This window comes from Littorina saxatilis, linkage group LG13, assembly GCF_037325665.1.
Source record: "Littorina saxatilis isolate snail1 linkage group LG13, US_GU_Lsax_2.0, whole genome shotgun sequence".
Lineage (NCBI taxonomy): Eukaryota > Metazoa > Mollusca > Gastropoda > Littorinimorpha > Littorinidae > Littorina > Littorina saxatilis.
Window position 1 is genome coordinate 36594259 of NC_090257.1, and position 27961 is coordinate 36622219.

At 48.2% G+C, this 27961-nt stretch overlaps 1 protein-coding gene and 1 long non-coding RNA gene across 2 annotated transcripts in view; one reads left to right on the top strand and one right to left on the bottom strand.

The window, feature by feature from the left end:
• Positions 1 to 27961, bottom strand: part of LOC138945639 (uncharacterized) — a 137122-nt gene that overhangs the window by 16273 nt on the left and 92888 nt on the right. The window lies entirely within an intron of this gene.
• Positions 2982 to 27711, top strand: LOC138945636 (trimethyllysine dioxygenase, mitochondrial-like). Its single transcript, XM_070317110.1, has 5 exons — positions 2982 to 3489; positions 4226 to 4440; positions 23269 to 23447; positions 24129 to 24356; positions 25394 to 27711. Exons 1-5 carry the CDS (start codon positions 3000 to 3002, stop codon positions 25659 to 25661), a joined length of 1380 nt encoding a protein of 459 aa, XP_070173211.1. The 5' UTR covers positions 2982 to 2999; the 3' UTR covers positions 25662 to 27711.

A 27961-nucleotide genomic window follows, 5' to 3' on the forward strand; every position in this document is an offset into this window, starting at 1 on the left:
CGAGAACTTCGAACTTTGGCTTGTGCAGCTCGCACGAGATCGCTGTACCGCATGCTTTGCTATGCTCTGAAGTTTGCGAGAGATCACGAGAGCTTGGAATATCGGTATCCAGGTTTCTCAATTGCTTCGTTTCCGGCCGATTTATGTGGAGCACGTGATGCGCACAAAAAATATTGGCGGTCAAGAAGTGTCTGCGCAATGATCGCAGCGGCGCCCGCGGCTTTCTTGACCGCCAAGGACGACCGCGCACGTTGTGATACGTCATTCGTTAGACCTCAATTCCAAGCTCTCGTCGGTACTACTTGTTTCCGAAAACCCCCGAAAACCTCATCAGAAATAAGAAAATTCGTCCTTGGATCGTGTTTTGTTACATAATTGTTTGCAATCATGACTTATATTTGCAACTTTCACCGTTCATGGTTTTATTTTTGTGTTTGTGCGAGGATTTACGAAGGAGCGGAAGCACTAATCACATGACGTCATCAATACTTGTGCTTTCGAGTAACAAGAGTTACCTCCCTTGCTTGCATTTTAACCTCACCACAGTCAGGAGCCAATATATTTTTCTCGTACTCGTAGTATGCTCCTGTGCCCAATAAATCATAGTTATACAGTGAAATTCTATGTTACAAATTATGTTACCTCGCAGTGGGACTGCCTTCACTATGCAAAAGGAAGTGTTTTAAAGCTTTATTAAATGTCATGGATAGATGGAATGGGCAAACTCAAAGACAGGGCACATATATATTCCCCACCATTCAAGCTGGGTTACTTCCACTGAGTTACTTCCCTTGTTTGTGGATGCTTGTTACTAGGCAGTCGCGTCAAAGAGGGCGGTCGTCTTGCCGCCAGTTGGCGCCTCTCGACTACTTTTTGTTTCCAACATAAGATTAAGAGAGAAGCAGTGTCCTGAACTGAAGCCATTAAATTCACCCACTTTGATTTAATTAACTACCATTGGTCATTTGGTGCGTTTTTCAAGCAAATTGTCCCAGGTGCGTCAAATTTGCCAAGAACTCCCCAAAAACGGTCAGATCAATTGTATCCCTATGTTATTCTTATTGTAAATAATATTATTATTCAGGAAATAAATTTCCCCGTCGCGATATAACCTTCGTGGTTGAAAACGGCGTTAAACACCAAATAAAGAAAGAAAGAAAGGAAATAAATTCTACTGGATGTGAATGTGAATACATCATTACATGTACATGTACTGTAGTATATTACTACACATACAATTATTTCACTTTCAGTTTCAGGTTGAAATGCAGGGAGCGTAGATCACCTTTCCAGTTTTGTTGAAGCCACGACGTTTGTATGAATTGAAAATGAAAGTGCTAGTGGCTCTGTGAAAGTAACTACACTTCTTCAACATTACAACACTGGTGAGTTCCTGATTAACCAACTCAAGATGTTGAGAAGGACTCCTACCAGGATCGAGTTCAAAATAGACGACCTGGAAGAGTTTGAAGCTGCGAAGAAAGACCGAGAGGCGGAGCAGAAAAAGTTGAAAGCAGCGCTAGAAAGCGGCAGTGGCAGCTTAACAGTGACCCCTGAAGTGATCGGCAACAGGGGTCGAACCGACGTCCATCAGAGGATAGGCTTTGACCCCAAGCCTCTTCCGCAGCCGTCTCGTCTGCCTCACTGATGTAAGTCTTGCATCGCCAGAATAAGCCCTTTGTGGGGTTAATCATTCAGTCTATCGATCTCAAATGTTCACTCTTTACTGGTTAGTGTGCAGTGGAACCCTCTTTTTCAGACCTCAACATTTGTTGAGAAAATGGGTTCTTAAAAGGGAGGGAGTCTTGAATTTAAGGTAAATGTACAGGTGTTAGTTGTTATGAACAGAAAATCAAGCCTTGAAAATGGGGGGGGGGCTTAAAACTAAAAGGGGGGTTCCACTGTCTCACGTCAATTCCTCAAGGCTAATTCTGGAGATAGCTGTAAGTGTAACTAAGTTTTTTTAACGTTTTTGTATTGGGATGCTCTAAATTCTAATTGTGTGCCATTTTATAATGCATTTTTTTCAGTACAGGGTAAGTACGCTAGCTGCAACCCTCCAGCTAATGGTACATGATGCCCCTTTAAAAGTTCCAGTAAAACTTGTCATTACGACATGATTTGCTCAACAGCACAGGTGCATGTTGTGAAAAACAAATGCAAAACTACAAGCCTCTGACTCTATAGCTGCGAGTACCCTCAGTGTCAACCCAGAAACAAAAACACAAGTTCATTACATGCACTTAGACTCAGAGTGCTGTAGCATTTAGAATCTAAACGGCTGAATCATCATGCATGTAGTGGTGTGACCCAGAAATAAGGTCTGCATGCATGATGATAACAAGCTGATAGGAAAAATGTGTGACCCCATCAGGGTCAAGCCATAACACTAGATGCATAAACCTTGACTAGAGATAAAGTGTGATGATTTTATGTGGTGAAGATAGGTTTGCCCCAGAATGGATACAGTTGGCTTGTGACTGAATGAATAACGAGAGGTAGTTAACTTGATTCTTAGCAGTTTATTGCAGTTAGAACACACAGTTTTTGCACAGTAGGGCTGGGGAAAAAGTTGTCCATTATTCTAGTGTAGGGCTTGTCATTCTAAGGTCAGATTCGAGTGAACTTAATGTCAGGAGTATCCTGTGTCTTTCCTTTGGAGTAAGGATGAAACTGAAGCGCATTTTTACATTTGGACAGCGGTGTTAATATTAAAGCTAGTGATGGCCTTTTCATATTCTCTTGTTTATGGTATTTTAACTTTCATTGAATTTCAATTAGAGCTACTGATTTGATGAATGCAGACCTGTGTGATGTGTTCCCAGGCATGAGCATTTAGGCTCAGCTTTCTGCTTCGCTCAGAAGTTTATGGCAAAGAGATCTATACAGGTATCTGTTTGTTTAAAAAATTTGTTTCTCACAAACTTGTTAATACCGTTAGTTACAGGCTGTGCATGTTTCTGCATTGTTGTCAGCAGGCCAGAGTTTGTTGCTACACCATGCTGGGTTATCGACTTACCAGCAGAACTACCAAGCTTGTCTGGGCTTCACCGCGATGGCTTGTACCAAGTCTTCAGCAAGGTGAACACTGCCGACCACTTAGTGGCTGTTACAGCAGAAAAGCCCAAGCTTCAAACAAACACTATCGTTGGATGGTTTCGGGCTTGAATACAAGGCTTCTCTCACTCTCAGGGTCAAAATTGTTGGATCAAGATGTCTGTGGATCTTGGAAGCCAAAGACTTTTAGTTCGCATCACTGCGCCTTTTCCATTCGGAGCAATCCCAAGGACGCTGAGTCGGATGGAAAAAGTTTGTCGTTGAGGCTGGGCGAGAGACACGTTCAGGTGCCGTTGCTATGGCTGCGAGATCACTGCCGCTGCCAATCGTGTTACAATTCCTCTACTTTCCAGAAAAATGTGGACACCTACTCGTTGGACAACCTTGCCCTGCTGGAAACGAATGTGGAAGGGGATGCGCTGTCCATAAAATGTAAGCGATGGAGAGAATCCTTGTGAGACACTGAGAGGCAGAGAGTTTGTGCGAGCAAGTATGTTTGAAGAGACAGAGATTATCTATTCAAATCGGGGAAAATGTTTGTGCATGCAAATGTGTATGAGAGAGAGAGACTCAGAGAGAGAGATGGAGAGTGTGCCAAACTAAAATGGAAGCAGGTTTTCTGTAGAGAGCAGGAATGGGCATATAGTTTTATGACTGTGTGCGTGTGCATTTTGTCATGATCATGATGTCTCATAACATAGGGTCATTATATTGTGATGATGCATTTTCACAGTTGGTCACTGCTGGTTAGAGTGTAACTACAGCAAGGAAGACCAATGAGTGAACTCTCATAACTCACACGTTCACGGGTGGGGAAATAGCTAAGTCGGCAGCGGTGCTGACTTCAAAACCAGTCGTCGCTATCGGCATGGGTTCGATCCCCACGTTCGGCGAGGGATTTATTTCCCAGAGTCAACTTTGTGCAGACTCTCCTCAGTGTCCGAACACCCCCCTGTGCATGCATGCGCACGATAAAGAACCCAAGTTCACAGCGAAAGTCTTAAGGGCTTGGAAACATGAATACACACATGCAGGAAAAAAGAAGAAAAAAATGGGTAGCGCCGTATACTGTATGGCAGCTTGCTTTCCCCAGGGAGAAAGCAGCCCATTTCCATGAGGGCAATCTCACAGGACTATATGAATCTTATCCTTATCCTTCTGTTTTCAGGGCAGGATGGACACATCACAGATTACAGCCTCCAGTGGTTGGATCAGAACTTTTACTCTCCGGGCGCTCAGGTGGAACGTTTTCTGTGGGATGGGCCACGCATGAACGAGAAGCCGGTTCCTTCAACAGCCTATGAACATCATGTGAACTCTGATGATGGATTGAAGAGCACCTTGAAGAACATCCTAGAATATGGCTTCTGTGTTGTTGAAGGGGTAAGACTTATAGGATGGAGGTTTTTAGAGCTGTGTGCTAATGAAAACAATTGTTGCAATTTTGGTGTAAACCTTGAGGTGGAATTTTGTTGTTGAATTGTAGATTTGGATGGGATGGGGAGGGGGGAAGGGGTGGGGGGACGAGGAGATGCAATAATGGTTAATGTCACATGAATGTTCCCTAAAGTGCAAGTTTTCTTCACTTAAATTGCGTGAGTGCAGCTGCCCCAGATGGTGTCTCCTAAGAACCTCCCCTGAAAAAGCAAAACACCAAGTGAAAGCAGAAAAGAACCAACACGAATCGTCCTTTCCTTGTCTGGTAAAATCATGCTAGTATTTCTTTGTCTCGGGGATAACTGTTATCATTATGAAGTGTTCTGGCAGGCAGTTGCAAAAGAAAAGAGCAAAGGTCTGGTGGATGGAAGAGTAGCGATCATTTCATTGTGTTGGTGGTGCCCACATTATTCTCAGGTAGTACTACTAGTAGTTTACTATTTCACAGGCGCCCACATATTATTGTAGGTATCGATTGAACACAGAATTTTCCTTCTTTGAGCTATGTGATGTCCGTTTTAGATATTATAAGATGTTTGATGGGTTGTTGACAGACCAGCTTTTTTGTCGGTCCGAGGGAGAGCATATCGTCTTTTGTTTCATATTTATTGACCAAGTTGATATGCCCCCCGAGGACCCACAAAAAAGCTGGTCTGTCAGTGTCAACAAACCACCAAACATCGTTTTTGTCATCATTTTGGTAGTGAGAAAATAAGTGCCCAATCAACCCAGGGAGCCATGCTTTGAAACACGGCTTCCGTGCTGATAACCACACGAGTCCCGGTTTGATAACCACTGGCAATCAAAGCTGGCGTGTGAAAGCAGCTTTCTGTGTTTTTGAGTTCATTAAATGTTGAGATGAATATGTCAGGTTTGAGGATGCACAGTTCTGTAGGTTCATCTCGGTATTCCACCCCCTCGGCTTTCTGTTGTAAATATTAAGCTGAGTGATCGAATGTGGAAGCTACGTTTGGTCAAAGGTCACAGAAGATATGCGTCGTGCAGCGAAGGAAAGAATTGCGACCTTGTTTCCGACTCAGTACCTCTTTGTTTTTTTGTTAGATGTTTGCATATCTTGTGTTGCTATTTTCTTTGCTTTTATTATTGTTTCTTATCCCATGACCTACCTCTGGAGGGAGGGAGGGAGGGAGGGAGGGAGGGCAAAACACAACCCAGTCACCTGGTAGTTCGAAAACTCAATCTGAAACTGACATCGATTGTCGAAGGCATGCCTGCGGTGCATAACTTTGGAAAAGTTGTCGTAGCTGAAAACCCGTTGAGATCCATTCCAACGCCAAAAAAATTATCAGAAGACTCACCATAAAGTCAAATCAAACGTTAGGTTTTCTCATTTGGTTATTTGCTTTGGCTTTAAGTGTATTGCTTCGATTGATAGCTGAATCTGCTTGCAACCGTGCTGTTCAAGACTGTTCGAACTGTCGTCCGCTAGACGGGCTTGTGTGAATCCGAGTCGAGTCAACTGCAGGGTTCAGCGACAAATGAGGGAGTGGCACCAAAATGAAAAGAAGAAGACGAAAAGAAGTTGGAGATACAGTTAAGATATATGGGGAAGAGAAGAGGATGTGAGGTGTTAGATGTATCCAACCTTAGGTGTTCAAACTCAAGACCGGGACAAAGTAGAAAGCGATGTACTGCGACCGACTCTCAGTGCCGACATACAACTTCCAAGCTTTATTGCTTAACGTCTACAACAGGCGAAGTATTGAAGCTTTGGCTCACCTAAACCCGACGACTGAATATGTAAGTGATCCACGTGTGAAAACCAAAACAGAACAGCGCGATGACAGCCAACATTTCTATCCCCGACTGACGAACAGTAACACTGCATGCGAACTGACTTGGGTCAACGATCAAACCAGCACGGCCTGAACTGAATTTGTTGCGCTGCCATTATCGTGCGCAATTCTGGTAAAAATATAAACCCGGTATGCCGAATTGAGTATAACGAAAGCCGATGTCAAATATACACAGGGATATTTTAAAATGACTTTCAAAATGTAAAAGCAGATAGCAGACCTTTTTATAAGCAATATGCAGACCTGGTTACTGTACGAAATTTGCGTACAATCTTACGAAATTGAAGACCGCTGTACGATTATACGCCAGACATTAAAATCATACGCAAAAAACAAAACAAAAATTATTTAAAAAAAAAATTAAAACAAAACAAAAAAAAGTATATAAGTCTGAAGAGGACTGTGTGAGCCTAGAAAGCAATGTGTAAAGAGGACTGTATGAGACCAGAAAATACTGACCAGTGCAGTGACAGAAATGAAGGGCTGACTCAATACTGCTGACAGCAGCTGATGCAAATTTTCCTCAGAGGTCAAAAATAAAAATTAAATTACATATTCTTACTCCGAGTCACATATTAGCATTGACGCAGTCAAGATGCTAGGTTAACTGAAAACGCTATCCCGTCTATAGTCTAAGGGAAGCAACCCAAGCTAAAAAAGTAGCAAGCTTGCTACCCTGGGTTGCCTCCCGTAGCGTGTCACGCCACAGATCTCGTACCCAGTACGAGACACCCTCATTCGACATCTTTCAGCCAGAGAGACAGGTCGTGCTCGATTTCGCTCCTAGGCTGTTGTTTGCTGTCTGCTTGACACCCACCAGCCTCGGCTCCCCGTCTGCTCATAGCTGTTTCTAGCGGTGAGATTGTTCCATTTCGTTGTTGTTTGCATTGCCATTCTGCTGAGAATTTTCTCGTCCGCGGACTTGTGAATTTTGCTTGGTAGTTTGTTGCCGTGGCCGCCATTTTGGTCGCCATTTTTCGCATACACGTGGTGTTTTTTGCTGGTTAGTTTGGGTCCGTGCTCGGACTTTTAGCGTCGACCAGTAGCACTATTACCTGCTTGTAACTTGTACCTTGTGCTAGTTTATTCTGCTGAAGTTTTACGTCCTAGAGACTTGTGTATTTTCAGTAGTTTGTTTTTCTCGCGTGACATGTCTGATAGTGAGAAAAAGCGAGCGGCTAAGGCCGAGAGTAAGGGCAAAGGCCCTGGCAAACCTAAGTCCTCGGCTTCTACTTCTTCGGCTAGGAACCCCACGGTTCACGTTTCTGACCCGAAGACTAACTTCGTTTTTTCGGTGCCCATTTCGGCGCCGGAGGAAACTTCGTCTGGCTCGCGTGCGGCGGGCTTGACCGCTACCACGTCCGTTTCAACCCCGGTACCTGTGCCGGAGGCTGGCACTCTTGTGGCTAGCCTTTTGTCCTCTTTGATTCCAGAAATTCGGACTCTCGTGCGTACAGAGATGGCGCGGACGGACCCTGTTTCCAGCTCTGCCTCCCTCCCGGGGGTGTGCGACCCTCGGTCGTTGGCTTCCTGTGTTCCTGTTGTTTCCGGATCACCTGTCCAGCCTGCAGGCGTTTCTCTTCTCGGCCGGCGCTCGGTGACTCCCGCTTGCGGGAGTGCACCTGAGCAGGTCCCTTTTGGGATACGGTCGCCGCAAGGTATGTGCTCGCAGCAGCCGTCCGCGGCAGCTGCACTTCCAGTTCCTGGAAGTAGTGGTTCACTGGACAGCGGACAGACCATGGTCCCTGCCGGTTTGAGCTACGACTTACGTAAGCAGTCGCTCGCGGCAGCTTCCCTTCCGGCTCCGGCCGGAAGTAGTGGTTCATTGGACAGCGGACAGACCATGGTCCCTGCCGGTGTGCGCTACGAATTACGTAAGCAGTCGCTCGCGGCAGCTTCCCTTCCGGCTCCGGCCGGAAGTAGTGGTTCACTGGACAGCGGACAGACCATGGTCCCTGCCGGTTTGAGCTACGAACTACGTAAGCAGTCGTTTGCGGCAGCTTCTCTTCCGGCTCAGGCCGGAAGTGTCGGTTCACTGGTATGCGGACAGACCATGGTCCCTTCCGGTTTGAGCTTTGCCCAGTTTCAGCAGCCGTTTCCGGCAGCTGCCCCTCCTGCCTTGGCGGGAAGTGTGGGTCCAGCCGGTCGTGCACAGTCCTCTGTCACTTCCGGTTCCGGCCTAGGGCTCCCGGGTTGTAGCTGGCAGACTCCACAGCCATGGCATAGCTATGCGGTGGCGTCTGCTCTTACAGCTCCTCCCGGTTCTTCCGGTTCGGTTCACGCTGCGTCCGTTGGGATGCCGGTGGATTTCGAATTCGGTCGTTCTCCTGGGCATTCGGGCTTTCAGCCTCTGTTGGGTCAGCAGCAGCCACCCACTCCGGTGGTGACTGCTAGCTCCTCCCTTCAGCTGCCTTCGGTTGCTGGCGTTTCTCACCCTCCTCTTGGCCAGGGTATGAGTTTCGTTGATGACCAACAGGAGGGGCGTTTGGCTTCCGGCCTGTCCTCGCAGCGTCATTTGTCGGGTTTCTTGGGCTATGAGCCATCCCCTTCATGTGGCGCTTCGGACCTTGGGTCTGTGGACGAGGAGCAGCTGCCTTCGGCGGCTCCGGCCAGCTTCAGGGTGGCGCTTGAAGCTGCCGCGGAAGTCACTTCGCGTTATTTCCCGGAAGGGGCTTCGTCTTCGGCCGCGCCTTTGGCGTTGGGTCCGTCGGCGATGGCTGACTTCCGGGCGGCGAAGGAGGAGGACAGCTACTTCCGGTTCGAAGAATCACCGTCAGTAGCTTTCCAGCTTTCTCGTTTGTTCGCCAAGCCCGCTCCTGCCGGCAGCGGGTTGCCTCCAGCAGCAGTTCCGCTTCTGGTGCCGTATGGCACAGCTCCGGAGCATGCTTTGCCTTACCTGGCTGCTGCGACACAGGCAGACTTCTTCGTGCCCTTGGCGGGCCAAAGGAAGTTGCCTTGGCCTAAGGCTTCACGGAACCTTCTTTCGTCCTTTGCTCTGCCGCGTGCACCGCTTCCGGTCACGCCGGCATTGCTCCCTCTTTTGACGAAGCCTTTGCAGAAGGATTCCGTTCTCCCTCTTTCGGAGCGGTCTCTCATGTCCTCTGAGGAGGTGGGAAGGCAGCTCTTGGAACTCAGTTCCATTTCGGAGACTATCCTGCGGGCTCTTTCACGTGCTCTTACGGAGTCTTTAGCTCCCTTTACCTTGAGTAAGGAGCAAGATTCGGAGGACATATCCACACTCCTCTCCACGCTGGCAAGGGTGAACGAGGAACAGATGAGATTGTCCTCTCTGCAGTACGTACACTTTGTCTCGTGCAGAAGGGACTTGTTTCTCGCCCACTCCCAGTTCTCTGAGGAGTCGACGAGAAACACTCTCAGATCGTCACCCTTGGTGGATGGTGCTCTCTTCGGCAACCTGGCCTCTGATGCCAGGAAGCAGGAGATTGACACCAACAGAGAACAGCAGTTCTCTTCTTTTGCGCTTCAGTCCCTGAAGCAGCCCAAGCAGGCTGCTCCTCAGCAGGCTCAGCACAAACAGGCTAAGACCTCTGCTCAGGCACATCCTGCTTCCTGGAAAAGATCTAGTGCCTCCTCCCGCGGGTCGGGCAAGAGATCTGCTTCGAGGAGGGGTAGGGGCTCTTCCAGTGGAAAGCCCCACCCCCAATGAAGCGTTCCCGGCTTCACGCCCCCCCCCCGCCCTCCACCTTGGTGATGGCGGGGGGCCTTGCTCGGGCACTTCCACGTTGGCTGGCCGCAATACGCAGCCGATGGGTAGTGGGTGTTGTGAAGTCGGGATTCCGCTTGCTTTGGCTGGGGGACAAGGCCCCTCTTACCAGGTGTCCTCCAGCCTTCAAGCCCCCCTTCTCACAGGAGGCAAGGGCCGTCCTCCAGTCGGAGGTTGCCTCACTGATAGAGAAGGGCGCGGTGGAAGCGGTCTCGGACCACAGCTCCCCGGGGTTTTATGGACGGCTTTTCGCGGTCCCCAAAGCTTCGGGAGCTTGGCGTCCTGTCTTGGATCTTTCGTTTCTCAACAAGTTTCTGAGAACGATTCGATTCAAGATGGAGACTCCTGCCTCGGTTCGGGACGCTCTCCGCCCAGGAGACTGGGTGACCTCGATAAACTTGACGGATGCGTACTTCCATATTCTGGTGCATCCCGCCGACCGGAAATGGCTCCGTTTCCGGTGGGCCAGTCAAGTCTACCAGTTCCGCGCACTTCCTTTTGGGCTGTCCCTTGCCCCATGGATCTTTACCATGGTGGTGAGGCAGCTCTGCGCGCTGGTGAGGTCACAGGGAGTGCGGCTGCGAGCATACCTCGACGACTGGCTCATCATGGGCCAGAGCGAGGCTCTCTGCAGGCAGCACACTCTCTTGGTTCTCCGGGAGGCCAGCTTGCTGGGATTCTCGGTCAACCAGACGAAGTCAGAGCTCGTGCCGTCTCAGTCATTCACTTACCTGGGGATGACGTTCAATACGGTCACCTGGACTGTCCAGCCTTCGCAGAAGTGGGTGGACAAGCTCCAGGCTCTCATCCGCTCTACTTCGCTTCTCCTGAGGGCTCCCCTTCGGACTTTGGCCTCCATCCTGGGGCAGATGGAGTCCATGGCCCTTCTGGTTCCACTAGGGAGAGTTCACAAACGCCCGCTTCAGCACGCGCTGAAGCCGTTGGTGGACTCTCCTTGTGTGGATTGGAACACTCTGGTTCCCCTTGGGGATTGGTTCCAGGCTGCAACCCTCCCGTGGCTGGACTCGGGATGGGTATGCAGGGGGGTTCCCATTGTTTCCCCCCCTCCCAACATGGACCTGTTCACAGACGCGTCCTTGCTGGGTTGGGGGGCTCACACGGACCGGCTCACGGCCTCCGGACTGTGGTCTGCGGAACAGAGCACATGGCACATCAACTCGCTGGAGTTGGAGGCCGTGTTCCTTGCTCTGGTCGCGTTCCTCCCTTCCCTGGCAGCCAAGCGCGTGCGTCTGTTCACAGACAATACGACAGTGGCTGCCTACGTGAACAAGCAGGGAGGTTCGCGGTCCCCCACTCTCTCCCGCAGAACGTGCGAGATCCTCTCCTGGTGCTCCCAGCGGGGGATCTCTCTCTCAGCGCGTTACCTGCCAGGGAGCCTCAACACACTGGCGGACGCGCTCAGCCGCTCCGACAGGGTGTTGCAGGCGGAATGGACCATCACGCATGGTGCCCTTCTCCGCCTTTGGGCTGTGGCCCCGAAGCCTGTGGTGGATCTCTTCGCCACCAGATTCTCCAGGCGCCTTCCGGTGTTTGTCTCCCCCTTCCCCGATCCGGAAGCGTGGGGGACCAACGCCTTGGACATCCCCTGGACAGGGCTGGAGGCTTACGCCTTCCCGCCCTTCCAGCTGCTCAGCCAAGTCCTCAGGAAGGCGGAATTGGAGAGGCCGTCTCTGCTTCTGGTCACCCCTCTGTGGCCGTCTCAGCCCTGGTTTCCGGACCTGCTGAGACTCGCACACGGCCCTCCAATTCCTCTCTCTCTGGTACCAGGCGAACTCGTTCAGCCTCGCACCGGAGTTCCTCACGGGCACCCGCAGTCTCTCAATCTTCACGCGTGGAGACTGTGAGGTCCGCTCTCAGGCGGTCTGGGGCTTCCGACCGCACTTTGGAGTTGGTGCAGCGCTCACATAGGGCCTCCACCTCCTCAGTGTATTCGTCGCATTGGCGTGCCTGGGTCACCTGGTGTCAGGCTCATGGGCTGAACCCGGTGGCTCCTCGTACTATGCACGTAGCCAACCACTTAGCGGATTTGTCTTCCCAGGGGGCTTCTTCCTCCTCTCTGAAGGTTCGCAGGTCGGCGATCGCCTCGACTCTTAAACAGATTGGGCATACCATCAATGTTAGCGGAGTCGTTGCTGGGGTTATTAAGGGCGCGTCTTTGCAGGACGTTAAGCGCTCTTCTCTGCCCAAGTGGGATCTTTTCCTTGTCCTCGAGTTCTTGCGCTCGGCGGACTTCGAGCCGCTGGAGGGCTCTAGCCTCGCGAACCTTACTCGTAAGGCTCTGTTCTTGCTACTTCTGGCTTCGGCCCGCAGAGGTAGCGAGATACACGCTTTTTCAGGCAGTCCGCAGGACATTGGCCGAGAGCGTGACGGCTCCTTGTCTTTGCATTTCCGGGAGGCCTTTCTGGCCAAAAATCAGACACCGGATCAGCCTTCTCCCTGTGTCCTTGTGAGGCCCCTGTCTCATATTGTGGCGCATGATGACCCAGACATGGTCAATTGCCCGGTTAGGGCCCTAGAGGCCTATTTAACCCGCACTCAGCCCATCCGGTCGAGCTCCCAGAAGCTCCTCTTTATTTCCTTGAATACGTCCATGGACAGAGATATCACGAGGACTACCTTGGCCAGGTGGGTGTCGGCTCTCATAAAACAAGCTTATGTGTGGAGTCTGGCACAAAAGGGGGGGGGCTCAGCCTGCCTTCCCTCTCGAGTCGGCTAGAATGCACGAGTCCCGGGCATGGGCATCGTCATTGGCTGTTTTGAGGTCACGAAGACTTGACGACGTCCTGCGCACAGCATACTGGCGTTCAGACGACGTCTTCATCTCGTTCTACTTGAGAGACATCGCCGCGGTCTGCCGCGACGGCTCAAGGACCCTCCCTGCACTGGTGGCAGCGGGGCAATGCCTCTCCAGATCATAACAGTGAGTTTGAAATTTTTTTACTTCTTACCCACCACCTTGTTGGAGTTATCTGCTAATATGTGACTCGGAGTAAGAATATGTAATTTAATCGAAAATTTTTAATTAAATTTTCATTTGATTAATATACTTACCCGAGTCACATAGGTAAGTCCCTCCCACCTTCCCCGCTTGTAGTTTCTTTGGATTCTAGAAGTCGAATGAGGGTGTCTCGTACTGGGTACGAGATCTGTGGCGTGACACGCTACGGGAGGCAACCCAGGGTAGCAAGCTTGCTACTTTTTTAGCTTGGGTTGCTTCCCTTAGACTATAGACGGGATAGCGTTTTCAGTTAACCTAGCATCTTGACTGCGTCAATGCTAATATGTGACTCGGGTAAGTATATTAATCAAATGAAAATTTAATTAAAAATTTTCGATTATGTTTTTCTATCATTCGTTTTGTGTCACATTTTCAAATATCTAATAGTGTATGGGTTTTTTTTTCTCAACAAAAATGTTTTAATTTACTTTCAGCACAAATTCTTTCTTACATGTATTTACAGTCTTTAAATAATGGGGTTTGAGGGGGGAATAAAGCACAGTGTGTACCGCGAGAATGAATTGTACACCTTAAAATTCTGATTGTACACATTTTTAGCCTCATTTGTACACCAGGAAATTTTAGTGGTAATCAGGTCTGAATATGAATGACTGAATGTCCACATACAAGTCGAATGACGCCGTCCATTATGCTGACAAATGGGAACTAGCTTTGCGCATGAATTCATTGACATGAATTTCGACTGCGGAGGCTTTTGGTAAGCTGAAAACAGGCACAGGCAGGTTTTAGTGGAAAAAGTAAGTGTTTTTAATGAAAACGTCGGAGTAATGGGATAAATCGCTTACACACCTCGTCCTGAATATCTTGCATATTTTCCCTCGGGTCGATTTTCATGTATTACCTCGCCAAAGGCTCAGTAATACATGAAAATCGACCCTCGGGAAAATATGCAAGATAATCAGAACTCAGAGTGTGTAACCTATATTTATTTGTGCTTCGTTTATCGATACAACGTCTTGTGCACGGGTCAAAATGTGTGTGTCAGGGGTCGTTTTACTTGAATTTGACGTTCGTGTTTCTCCGAACGTCTGTGTATCGAAACACAGATACACGCACTCCATGACTCTGTAAGAAGACAAAACATATCGCTAGGTTTCATTTGTTTTTGATGAATGTATGACCTTTCATGAAGTAGTTTTGTTTTTTGTTTACTTTTGCCAGTTTGCCAGTGTCACGTTTCAATATATCACTTAAGGTGATTATGAACCGGTTAATTACTACTAATTAACTAACCACACCACGATCCACTCTCGCAGTCATACAATTAAATAGAGTCAACAAAAGTATAAGTTTCAGACGCCTGTTTATGTATAAACTCGCCACCTCCCTCGAGCCTTCACTCAAAATATGTTCCTTTTACGTTCTCAACACGTAAAAAAACCCGTGGTCACTGACAAAATGCCAGTAGTATATAGAAAATTATAGTAACACGCTGAACCCGTGTAAATACAGTCGAAATGAGAATGTTCTGTTCAAAAGCTCTAGTTCATGCAGGTGTCACACACCCCACGCTGTCACTACTCCAATGTAATCACAGACAAGAAAAGACAACGGTGGTCAACGGGGTGCGTAAGACATGGTGCACTTAGCTTTCTTTCTGTATGCTGGTTAGCCGGTATGCTGGTTAGCCGGTTTGCTGGTTAGCCGGTTCGCTGGTTAGCCGGTTCGCTGGTTAGCCGGTCTGCTGGTTAGCCGGTCTGCTGGTTAGCCGGTTAGCGTAGTTTCCTCAGGTCCCAGCTCCAACGTCTGCAGCTAGCAGTGTCCCGTCAAAGGCAGCCGTGCAGCGGTTACAGGAAACCGAAAGAAACGAACGAAGGCTGCAAACAGAAAGCATCGGTGCACTAAACATGTCAGCTACCCCTCACCCACCACCTTAAAACATGTCATCTTTAAATATCTCATCGAGCACGTGGGCCTGCACAAAACGGACTTTTTACAACAACAAAACAGTCATTTTCCGTCCTTCTCTCCCTATCTGCAAAAACCATATACAGATTAGTATTTTAGCGTCACAGAGAGTAAATTATGCGCTAACCTGGAAAGAACAACAGAGAGTATTTCATTCCACAAACACAGACTCATCAACAGCGTTAAATAATGATTTATTACCTCAAAAGCCTATGATTGTACTCTCATGGAAGCAAAAATCCGCTTCCTCCCTGGAACAGCCTCTGTTCATCAACAGTGACCAAAAACGTCCAGAACCCCTTGTCGAATCCTTATGCGAAAGCCATCGCCGACGAAGGAAAGTTGACGACTTGTCCTCAGCAAAATACGTGGCAGAGAGAAGAAATAATTGGTGGAAGTTCCCTTAGAGTGCCGAATATAATACTCGGTGAAAAACCATCATACTCTAGAAACTGTGTATTAGATCCTTCCCCTTCTGCCGCTGGGTGTCAAGTGCGCCGTCCTTGTGCCTCTCTCAGACAACCTAGCCAATAACACGTGACTGACCTTGTCACAAAACCAGTCCAGCTATACACAATTCTGCCTCCCCAAGCAGAAAAAAGACACGAGAAACTCAATCCCTGAAAATCCCGTGTGCGCTGTCAGCGAAAAACCGTCAGCCCTATGACAGCAGAAACCTCCACTGTAAAACTCGTGCGCAGCAAACCCTCCGTGTTCATTGAGCACTGTCAGCAAACTCTGCTGTAGCCCAATATCACGTACAGGCGCTTTCTATCATAATCGACCAAGAACAGGCACTCCACTGAGTGACACTTTCTTGGTCTCTGTCACCCGATCGTGACACACCTCCCCTCTTCAAGACGAAACCTCGGTTTCGCTCACAGTCATGTTCTCCTCTACAGCCCGAGAGAGAAAGTCAGCTCCAACATTGTTGGCGCCCGGAATGACGCGTACCGTGAATTGGTACGGTTGGAGAATCAACGCCCAGCGCATAAGTCTGGCGTTTGCCAACCTTGCAACCTGAAGATATTGCAGAGGTTGATGGTCCGTCTCCAGACAGAAAGGTCGTCCGTACAGGTACGCTTCGAACTTCTGGATGCCCCAGACAATGGCGAGACACTCGCGTTCAACCGTTGCATACGCTGCCTCGGCCGAGGTCAGCTTACGGCTGGCGAAGCAAACAGGGTGCAAAAACCCCTCTGTCTCCTGAAGCAACACTGCCCCAAGTCCCTTCCCTGAAGCGTCTGTCCTCAGCACGAAGTCCTTGTTCAGGTCTGGTAGTCGGAGAATAGGCTGACTGGTGAGTCGCCTCTTCAGGGTGTTGAATGCGGAGCTGCATTCCTCAGTCCACACTACAACGGTCGGTTGTAGTTTCTTGGTAAGGTTGGTCAGTGGTAGTGCGATTTCGGCAAAGTGCGGGATGAAGCGTCTGTAGAAGCTGGCTAGGCCCAGGAAAGACCTGACTTCTTTCTTCGTGCGCGGTGGCTCCGCCTCCCGAATCTTCTGGATCTTGTCGTCCTCTGGAACGAGCAATCCCTCGCCGACAACATGACCCAGGAAAGACAATTCCCGAAATCCCAAGTAGCACTTGGACGGTTTAGCTCCCAGATTTCCGTCCTTCAACCTTCCGAACACGTCGCGCAGGGCGTCGAGATGTTCAGTCCATGTCTCAGTCGCGATCAGCACATTGTCGATGAAACTGCTGATGTCCTCGCGCTTCAATGGTTCCAAAAGTTTCCTCATCATGCGAGTGAAGACGGCACCTGCATTCTGTAGACCAAAAGGCATGACTGTCCACTGGAACTGGCCGAATGGAGTGGTAAATGCAGTCTTTGGGCGATCTTCCTCGGCAACTGGAATTTGCCAGTATCCCTTGGTGAGGTCTAATTTTGAAAAATACTTGGCCTTGGCCAAGTGACTGAAGAGGTAGTCCACATCAGGCATGGGTTCCGCGTCAAACGCCGTAATCTTGTTCAGCTTCCGGTAGTCGACACAGAACCTGACGCGTCCATCCTTCTTCTTCACCAGCACAATTGGAGAACTGTAGGGAGAGTTCGCTGGCTCGATGACGCCCAACTTCGTCATGTCGGCGATTTCCTTCCTGACCACCTCCTTCTGGGCGTGAGGCATGGGATACTGCTTCGTCCTCACTGGCTGTTTCTCCAGCAAGTCGAAGGTAAACTCCTCTAGATGCGTCTGAAGTGGTATGTCTGTAGGGACCCGTGCTGCATCCTTCAGGATCTCTTGCAGGTCCGCCTGCTGGTCGTCCCCAAGATCAGGTGAGATGTGCACGTCCGTGTGATCCTCACTAGCCTCCAGCGGACAAACTGGTACACGTCCTCCTCCCTGTTCTTCCGTTGTCTCGTCCATCACGACAGCAACTGCTTCTGTCACTTTGTCCTTTTCCCCGTAGGCAGTCCTCTCTATGTAGGCGCGCAGCAGGTTGGCGTGGTACAGGCGTGCTTTCCCGTTCATGACGATCCTGTAGTCGTTCTGGCCCACTTTCGCTGTCACCTCAAAAGGTCCTTGCCACTGCAGTTGTAGCTTGTTGTGTTTGACAGGTAGAAGTAGCAACACCCGTTCTCCAATCTTGAAGCTGCGCGGCCGTGCCTTGCGGTCGAATCCTCGCGCGTAACGCTGTGCTGCTCTTCCCAGGTTCTCTTGAGCCAGTTTGCAGGTCTCTTCAATCCTGTTCCTGAGTTCTACGATGTAGGTCGCTGTCGTCTGCACCTCCTCGTCAGCTTCTTCGTCTGTCCAAGCCTGACGCAGGATAGCCATGGGACCGCGTACCTGTCTGCCGTACAACAACTCAAATGGGGAAAAACCCAAGCTCTCCTGTGGAACCTCGCGGTATGCAAAAAGCAATGCTGGGATGTACCTGTCCCACGTGCGTGGTTTCTCCTGAGCTAGTTTCCTCAGCATGGTCTTCAAAGTGCCATTGAACCTTTCCACCAGTCCGTTGCACTGAGCATGGTAAGGAGTGGTGAAATGCTGCTCCAGTGATAGCAGTCGTGCTGCCTCCGCCATCACTCCTCCCGTGAACTGCGTGCCTCTGTCGGTGAGTACCTCTGATGGAATTCCCAGCCGGGACCACATAGTAACCAGAGCCTCAGCTACTCGCGTGGCTTCAATCGATTTCAGAGGGATCGCCTCTGGGTATCGAGTAGCGTAGTCCACCATGGTCAAAATGTATCTGTTTCCGTCCTCAGACGCAGGCAAGATGGGCCCGATGATGTCCACTGCCACCCGACGAAAGGGTTCGTCGATGAGCGGCATCTTCTCTAAGGGGACCTTCCTCACCCTTCCTTTGGCAACCACCTTCTGGCACTTATCGCAGGACGCACAGAAACGTCGGACATCCGTGCAGATGCCTGGCCAGTAAAAGTGGCGCCAGACACGATCCGTGGTCTTCTTGGTGCCAAGATGACCTCCCAGAATCGAGTCGTGTGCCGTTGCCATGACACCCTCGCGAAACTCGCGAGGCACGACAACCTGTTTGAATGCACCTTCCTTGTTGCTGAACTCACGGTAGAGCAACTTCTTGTCCCTGAGGAACTTTGACCTCCCATGCTTCCCGCTCAGCTTCACCTTCCCCGACTTCGCGTGCTCCCGAGGAGTCGCTAATGTCGGATCAGATGCCTGAGCCTTCGCGAGAAGCGCGGGGGTCACGTTCCCCAGGGCAGCTCGTGCAGCAGGTAGGGGTTTGAGAGGTTTGTCCTCTCGCTCCGCCTGTGCCCGCGTGAGCACTGAAATGACGTCGGGAGACCGATAAACGGGAACCTCCCTGGTGACGCCGTCCACAAACTGAACCCGGTTTCCAATGAGCAGGTCGCATGGAGGATCGTCCATGACGACGGCCACAATGGTCCCCGTGAACAACGGTGTTACGACCTTGATCACTGCCGTGTTCAAGTCGTAAGCGTGAGATGCCTCGGCCATTCTCACCCTGATGCTGTCTCCTGTGTAGGCCATAGCTGGAACTAGACTCGCCCGAACCACTATCATGTCTGCTCCTGTGTCCCGCAGACCTTCGCCCTTCACTCCGTTAACGTAAACGTTGCAGTGGGGCTGGAAATGTTTCCTGGAGCACGGAACGCAGAGTTGTGGAATTGTGCATGAGCTCGTGACGTCCCTTAACTCCTCGCTGCCAACAAAGTGTACGCCCTTCTGGTCAGCCTGTCTCTTGTGGCAGTCCTTCTTCACGTGGCCCCGCTTGTTGCAGTAGTAACACTGGATGTCAGTTCTGGAACTTGATCCTTTGTGTCCCTGATCGTCCTTCCCGTCCTTGGGTCCTGAAGAACCCGAATTTCCCGATTTTCCCGGCCGTGAGCCTGAAGATTTGCCGGAGATCGCCTGGGCGTCCTCGTGTACTCTGATCCAGTCGGCTGCCTCCTGAGTAGTCTTTGGCTGGTGTTCCTGCACGAAGGTCACCACCTCAGGTCGCAGGCTGGACATCAGTTGCTCCATGACAATGAGGTTGGCAAGGTCGTTGACGGTCCAGTCCTTTTCGGCCATCTCCACCCAGCGCCGCAGGTAGAGATTAAGGCGTGCCACAAACTGATGACTCAGCTCGCCGCTCAGTCTCTTGCTGTTACGCAGACGTCGTCTGTAGGCTTCCGCAGTCAGGTTGAAGCGCTGGAGTAACGCCTTCTTTAGTGCCTGATAGTCTCTCGCCTCGTCGTCATCCAAAGCGTTGTAGAGCTGCAATGCGCGTCCCTTTAAGCAGGTGCTAAGGCGGCTAGCCCACGTGGCCTCTTCCCACTTCTGGTCAGATGCAATGCGCTCAAACCGGCGTAAAAAGTCGTCGAGCTCGTCCTTGTCATCGTCGAACGTCGGCAGTCTCGTACGGTCGGCAACAAACGTCGGCGCGCTAGCCTGAGTAAGCGTACCCTTCTCGGCCTGTAGCCTAGCTAGCTCTAGCTGGTGATCGCGATCCGCCTGTTCCTTCCGGTCTAGTCTGTCACGTTCGTCTTTCTTTTCCTGTCTGTCTCGCTCTCTTTCTTGTCTGTCAAGTTCGGCCTGTCGTTCTTGTCTCTCAAGCTCGTCTTTCTTATCCTGTCGGTCACGTTCGGCCTGTCGTTCGGCCTGTCGTTCCCTTTCTTGTCTGTCAAGTTCGGCCTGTCGTTCGGCCTGTCGCTCTTGTCTGTCAAGCTCGTCTTTCTTGTCTTGTCTGTCACGTTCGTCCTTCTTGTCCTGTCTGTCACGTTCGGCCTGTCGTTCTTGTCTGTCAAGCTCTTCTTTTCTCGTCTGTCGCTCTATGTCTTCCTTACGTTCTAACTCCTTGCGCTTAAGCAAACTACGCGCTCTAACGCGTGCGTCTCGCTCTGTCTGTTCCTCGCTACCAGGAGTCTCAAAAGTTAATCTCTTCGTAGGAGATCCCCCTGTAGCCATGGTTAGTTTTAGCAAAGCTTTATCACAAAAGTAAGTCTAACGCAGCTATAGCTAGAACACGCGGTGATGAAAGCGATGGATACAAAAATCCAGCAACCAGAAAATGCAGAAGAAAAATCCAGACGGTGTAGAACAAATCGCGTAGCCTACTTTATGGCTGCTTTTTGCGGTGAAACAAAGTGTTTCCCACAGCCGTGGCCTACTTTATCGGCTGCTTTTTGCGGTGAAACAGAGTGTCTCCCACAGCCTTGGTTAGGACAGAAGTCCTCGGACCCTTCCCCCCCAAAATTCCAACAAAGTCAAAATATGGAGAAAAATCCAAGTAAAACAAGACGGTAGAAATGTAACCTGTTACAAAATGCGAAACAACAATGTAGAGAAAACTGAGTAAAACGAATAACAAATCCGCTAACCCCGCTCAGCTCTCTGCAACGGAAAACTCTGAACGTACAACAACAAAGATTCACAAACAAAGGAAAGGGAAGTAATCACAGTTAGCGCATACAATAACTCACAAATTACAATTTACATTTCCTGCAAGATGTGAATCGCTTAAGGTGTGGTATATGATCAAAACTACACAAAAAAGGGTAGCACCAAGCAGAAAATAAGTCGAGCACTGACGAGATTATCTGCTCTTAGTTATCCTTAATTGGTGGGTCTTTATCAGTTGGAAATTAACTGAGTAAATCCCGGCTTGGCCCCCATGTGTCACATTTCAATATATCACTTAAGGTGATTATGAACCGGTTAATTACTACTAATTAACTAACCACACCACGATCCACTCTCGCAGTCATACAATTAAATAGAGTCAACAAAAGTATAAGTTTCAGACGCCTGTTTATGTATAAACTCGCCACCTCCCTCGAGCCTTCACTCAAAATATGTTCCTTTTACGTTCTCAACACGTAAAAAAACCCGTGGTCACTGACAAAATGCCAGTAGTATATAGAAAATTATAGTAACACGCTGAACCCGTGTAAATACAGTCGAAATGAGAATGTTCTGTTCAAAAGCTCTAGTTCATGCAGGTGTCACACACCCCACGCTGTCACTACTCCAATGTAATCACAGACAAGAAAAGACAACGGTGGTCAACGGGGTGCGTAAGACATGGTGCACTTAGCTTTCTTTCTGTATGCTGGTTAGCCGGTATGCTGGTTAGCCGGTTTGCTGGTTAGCCGGTTCGCTGGTTAGCCGGTTCGCTGGTTAGCCGGTCTGCTGGTTAGCCGGTCTGCTGGTTAGCCGGTTAGCGTAGTTTCCTCAGGTCCCAGCTCCAACGTCTGCAGCTAGCAGTGTCCCGTCAAAGGCAGCCGTGCAGCGGTTACAGGAAACCGAAAGAAACGAACGAAGGCTGCAAACAGAAAGCATCGGTGCACTAAACATGTCAGCTACCCCTCACCCACCACCTTAAAACATGTCATCTTTAAATATCTCATCGAGCACGTGGGCCTGCACAAAACGGACTTTTTACAACAACAAAACAGTCATTTTCCGTCCTTCTCTCCCTATCTGCAAAAACCATATACAGATTAGTATTTTAGCGTCACAGAGAGTAAATTATGCGCTAACCTGGAAAGAACAACAGAGAGTATTTCATTCCACAAACACAGACTCATCAACAGCGTTAAATAATGATTTATTACCTCAAAAGCCTATGATTGTACTCTCATGGAAGCAAAAATCCGCTTCCTCCCTGGAACAGCCTCTGTTCGTCAACAGTGACCAAAAACGTCCAGAACCCCTTGTCGAATCCTTATGCGAAAGCCATCGCCGACGAAGGAAAGTTGACGACTTGTCCTCAGCAAAATACGTGGCAGAGAGAAGAAATAATTGGTGGAAGTTCCCTTAGAGTGCCGAATATAATACTCGGTGAAAAACCATCATACTCTAGAAACTGTGTATTAGATCCTTCCCCTTCTGCCGCTGGGTGTCAAGTGCGCCGTCCTTGTGCCTCTCTCAGACAACCTAGCCAATAACACGTGACTGACCTTGTCACAAAACCAGTCCAGCTATACACAATTCTGCCTCCCCAAGCAGAAAAAAGACACGAGAAACTCAATCCCTGAAAATCCCGTGTGCGCTGTCAGCGAAAAACCGTCAGCCCTATGACAGCAGAAACCTCCACTGTAAAACTCGTGCGCAGCAAACCCTCCGTGTTCATTGAGCACTGTCAGCAAACTCTGCTGTAGCCCAATATCACGTACAGGCGCTTTCTATCATAATCGACCAAGAACAGGCACTCCACTGAGTGACACTTTCTTGGTCTCTGTCACCCGATCGTGACAGCCAGTTCGTTTTTGGAACTTTGCAAAGCAGTGTCGTGTCTGATTAGGTCTGGGGAAACACCAATGAAAAGAGCCGAAGAATCCCCGAGCGTTTCTATTGGGTTTGCTTTTGATTATCCATGTATAACCTGCTTCCTGCAACTATGGTAACCGGGGATTTATTGCCTGGGGAACATGAGATTTATTTCCCAGGTGCTTGTGAATGAAAACTCGTGAAAATGATGACAAAATCTCATATTTTGGCGAATAGTCGAGACTACTAAAGATTGCAGGTACCAGGTTTGTGTGTCTTCAATCTTTAAGAATGAATGGAATTTTAACTCAAATCCATCGATACATAAATGTTTTTTGTATTTTTGACCCAAATATGAGGTATTATGACATTTTACACAGATCAAGACAGTCATTATTCACCTCCACCTCTCGCGCAGCCTCGGAGGAACACTGACACCGACTGTCTTGATTTGTGTAAAATGTTGTATTTCGGTCAAAATACAAAAAACCTATAATGTCGGGTGGATCAAATAGTAGTGATCATTTTATAGTGTTGGTGATGCCCACATTTTTACAGGCATCCATATATTCTTGTATGTGCACTTTCAGGCTCCTGCCACAGAAGAGGGGACACTGTCTGTGACCGATCGCATCAGTTTCCCGCTGGAGACAGTTTACGGCAGAAGCAGCGTGATGGTGTCGGGGGAGATGGAACACAGCGACACCGCCTACACCAGCATGCCACTGGGGCCACACATCGACACCACCTACTGCACTCTACCTGCTGGGTACGTCATCGTCATTAACCTGATTAAGAAGCGCTACCACATTCGTATCGTTGCCATTTTCGGTTGTAAAACGTCACACCTTTTTGAGTACACGTGACTTCCGATCTCTACAAATAGACATTTTGTTCGCCATGAGAAATGGTTAGACCTTGAGGCAGAAGAACCAGGAATCCTTCTCCAGGCTGTTCTACTGGCGGCCGTTGACAGGAGGCAGGGAAAGGTCATCTGCTTCCAGTCCTTGATGGTTTCAGACCAGGTCTTCTGCTGTCTCTCAGTCAAATTTATAGTTGTTAAACCGGCATCCGTAGCGCAGTGGTTAGCGCATCGGGCTGCGGGCCGGGAGGTCAGGAATTCAAATCCCATCAGAGTCATGTGGGTTTTTCAGGCTCCCAAACAGAAGTGTGTATGTTTTGTAATTATTTTGTTTTACATGATTTTTGGCATCAGAAAGTACAGTCAAAACCTATATCTGAAGACCACCCAAAGGACCAAGCAAAAGTGTTAATTATAGACAGGTGATCACTATGGAAAGGTGAATTACATAGAAATAAAGAAATAAAGGGATACTGTGGGGTCGTAATGGGCAGGTGGTCGTTATCGAGAGGTGGTTGAAGGGCAGGTTTGACACAACTATACTACACCTTGGATTTTGTTTGATGTGGAATACCGCTTACATTTCAGCATACAGGTGTTCCACTGCTTTTCTCACAACGGCCAGGGCGGCGAGACCTTGCTGGTCGACGGCTTCAAGGCGGCAGAGAAGCTACGCAGGCTTCACCTATCCCACTTCAACACGCTGGTCAACACCACCATCCCCCACGAGTACATCGAGGGTTCTCACTACCACCTCTACAGTCTGGGAACTGTGCTGTCCACTGACCTCATGACCGGAGCCCTGACCCAGATCAGGTCAGTTTTGGAGATACAGTGGGGCACATCCCCCCCAAGCGATTTCAGAATTAATCCAGGTTCATGAATTGTACTTGCTATTTCACATTCAACCCTGGTTCATCAATTCCTTTTTCCAATTGTAAACTTCCTCCTTTTTAAAACCTTAATTTTTCGGGAAGCAGAACAGTGGTGACTGCGAACACTTTTGTTTGCTCAATAAATACGGACAAAGCGCAGCAAAAGTAGTCTCATCACTGCTTTGTGAACTTCATTGTTCAGATTTTCTGTTCATAACCTCTCTAAATGTACCTGCATGTTAAGACTCCCTCCTGTTTTTAAGATCTGATTTTCTCTGGAGGTCTTGAAAAAGGGGGTTTCCCTTTACTGCAAATCTTTTGTCTCTTGTTTAGCAAGAGAATTTGCCAAGTACAAACATCCCGCAAACTCTTCATTTTGTCTGCTCCAAAAATACGGACAAAGTGCAGCAAGAGGACTCATCAATGCTGTGTTGAATGGGATCAAAGGAAGCACTTAACGATAATGATGGCAAGTTTCAGAGCTTACATTTTTTTATTTGTGTCCGAGGCGGTTATGCGCAACTTGAAGCGATCAGCATGCCTGACGCAAGAATATTTTAGGTTGAGTTCCACATGTGGGTCAGGGGTCAGTTTCAAAACGTGAGCAGTCATACTTTTGTTCATCAGTGCAAATGGGTCTGCTGTATTTTTCAATTCAAATGCGGAGTATTGCTGTCTTGATTTTGATTCTGTTGCACTTGCAGGAACATGAATTGCGTGCAATGATTGCTCAAGTGACAAAAATCCTTGCAGATTGATCTCCCTTGTATCAGTAGTTTCACTAAACAGTGGTCCCAGAGAGGATGGAAGGAAGGAGGTGCACACGGACTGGCACATGCGCACCCTTCACCAGTGAAACCTCCCTATCAACCCCGATATTCTACTTGCTATTTCAGATTCAACCCTCCATCTGAGTGATCGACAAGAAGAAGAAGAAGAAGATTCAACCCAAGTTCACGAATTCAACTTTTGTTTCAGGTTCAACCCGTACGACAGAGCGCCCCTGAGGACTGTTCCCCCTCAAGACATCCCACATTTCTATGACAGCTACGCAGCCCTGACAAACATAATTCGCAGTAAGGACAGTGCATTCTGGATCAAGCTGAATCCTGGCATGGTGCTTCTGGTCGACAACTGGCGGGTGATGCATGGTCGCTCAAGCTTCACGGGAAGACGGGTGCTCAATGGGCTCTATCTACCTCGCGATGATTGGATGAGTCGCGCTAGAGCTATGGGTCTCGTTTGAGTTTGACCTGTTCCGGAGAGGTGGAAGATTGGGTTAGAATGAGGTGAATGTTTTAGCTTGTCCTGTATCTTAAATGATGTGGGTGTAGTGCAAGAGAAACCTTGAAAACTAACAAAACCTTTAGCAGACAGAATACGTGTTCTTGCAGAGGTGATATACGTTTCAACTGCTCCAAGTTGGAGTGATGCACATCTCAAGGGAAAAGAAAGATTGCACTTTACAATGAAAGAGTGAAAGCTAGCAGATTAGGTTAGGCTTGTGCTAAGATTTGTTATCTTCACTGTGAGCAAACTGTGGTTAGACAGTGCGTTTGTCACTTCATGTGTATTGGTGGCCCGGCATTATATCCAGATGCAAGAAGGAAGAGGACAGCTGCTAATTTGCTTTTGGTATTTTATCAGTGAGCACGCCAGATTGTTTTAGAAACGATATCACCTCAAAAGTAATGAGGAAAACCTTAATGGAAGCTGGTCCCGTAAGACTGGCAACCAATGAAATGAATGGGAAATAAATGTTGAGTAGCAATGACTTCAGTTTTGATCTGAAAAACTGTCGGATGAAATCAAAAACCAGTAGGACTGGGTGGTTGCACATTTCTGTCCCAATATCTTTTCACACACAAAAAACATTAAAATACAAGTTTGGTGAACACGAATTCAATTTCATGCATCAGTCTGTTGATGGGACATTATCCACAGACGAGCATCGTATTTTAGAATAATACAACATATCTGGAAATACATGTACTTCAGAGATACTTGAAGGTTGTGTGTGTAGTTGAGGTGACTACATGCAATAGAGGGGATGCAACCAGAGACAGACATGTGAAGTTCTGTGTCAGCTCCTGTGAAGTCTGTTCTCTCTGCCTGCACATAATTATGTGGGTTTTAGACATGTGAATTTCTTTGTCGGCTCCTGTGAAGTCTGTTTTCTCTGCCTGCACATAAGAGGGTTTTACTACACTTATCATGTTTTACTACACTGATCATGTTTTAAGTTCACTGATACATGTAATTGCTTGAATTGTAAGCAGAAATGGACAATGGAATGTTTGTGTTAGGTCTTTTAGCATATGTTTTTTTCTGGCTGTAAAATTAAATGGGTTTTAACTGCACTGATAATTGCATGAATTGAGACTAGAAATGACTGGGGAATTTCTATGTTGAGTCTTGTTAAGTAGGTTTTTACCGGCTGTAAAATATTGGGTACCGTATTTGACGGACTACAAGCCGCGACTTTTTTAAAAAAAAATCGCATTGCGGCTTATAAAAAGATGCGGCTAAAACGTTACCTAAACTTGAATAGCATTCACCTAATGGAAGTCGCCGCGGATTTTCATTTCGCTCGATTAGCGATTACCGGTACTTTATTAGCTCTCTACTCAAGACTCAGCGCTTTTCTCTTTCTTTTGCGAATCTTCGTTTGTCAACAAGTCGTCGTGACAAGATAGCGTACAGAGGAACACCGGATGTATCAGGATCTCGCGTGTGCGAGATTTCGTTTTTTTGTGTCTCGCGATAGTTGGAGGAGCGAGAGCCGCCATGTTGTGTTTTCGTCTGCTCGAAATGTGCGCAAAAGTCGTAAATCATCCCAAAAAAGCTTATTCCGGGCGGGACTACATGTGTGTGTTGGTTACAAATTGTGTGTGTGATATTTTTCTTCAAACTTTTTCACTTTTCTTCTTTGTTTCACTTGTTTATTCTCGGAGCCGATTTCGCCAAATACCGTACTTTTGTTTGCCTGGTTGTTTTGATTGATTGACACGATCTGATTATATTTTTTTCGACGGCGGCTAATATAGTGACGCGGCCTATACGTGGCTCGTCCCAATTTTTTTTTAAAAGTCGGGGGTGCGGCTTATAAAACGGTGTGTCTTGTAATCCGTCAAATACGGTATTCATAATGTTACATGTACAAGTTGACTGATAATGGCATGAATTGCCTTTGTGATTGGTGAGGTCGATGATTTAAACTTTGAATGCTGCTTTGTGAAAAATGAGTGAGCAAAGTGGAATGAATCGTATGTAAATAAATTGAAAATGACACAATTGATTTGGTTTTCTGTTCTTTTTGTTTATTTCAATGTGACACTTTGTACATTTTGTACAGGAGAGGGGTATTTCTGTTTTTTATTTCCAACATTACATGCATTCAAGTGAGATCCAGACATTCTTTTTGTGTAATTTGAAACAAACAACAAGTCGCGTAAGGCGAAATTACAACATTTAGTCAAGCTGTCGAACTAACAGAATGAAACTGAACTCACTGCATTTTTACAGCAAGAGCGTATACTCGTAGCA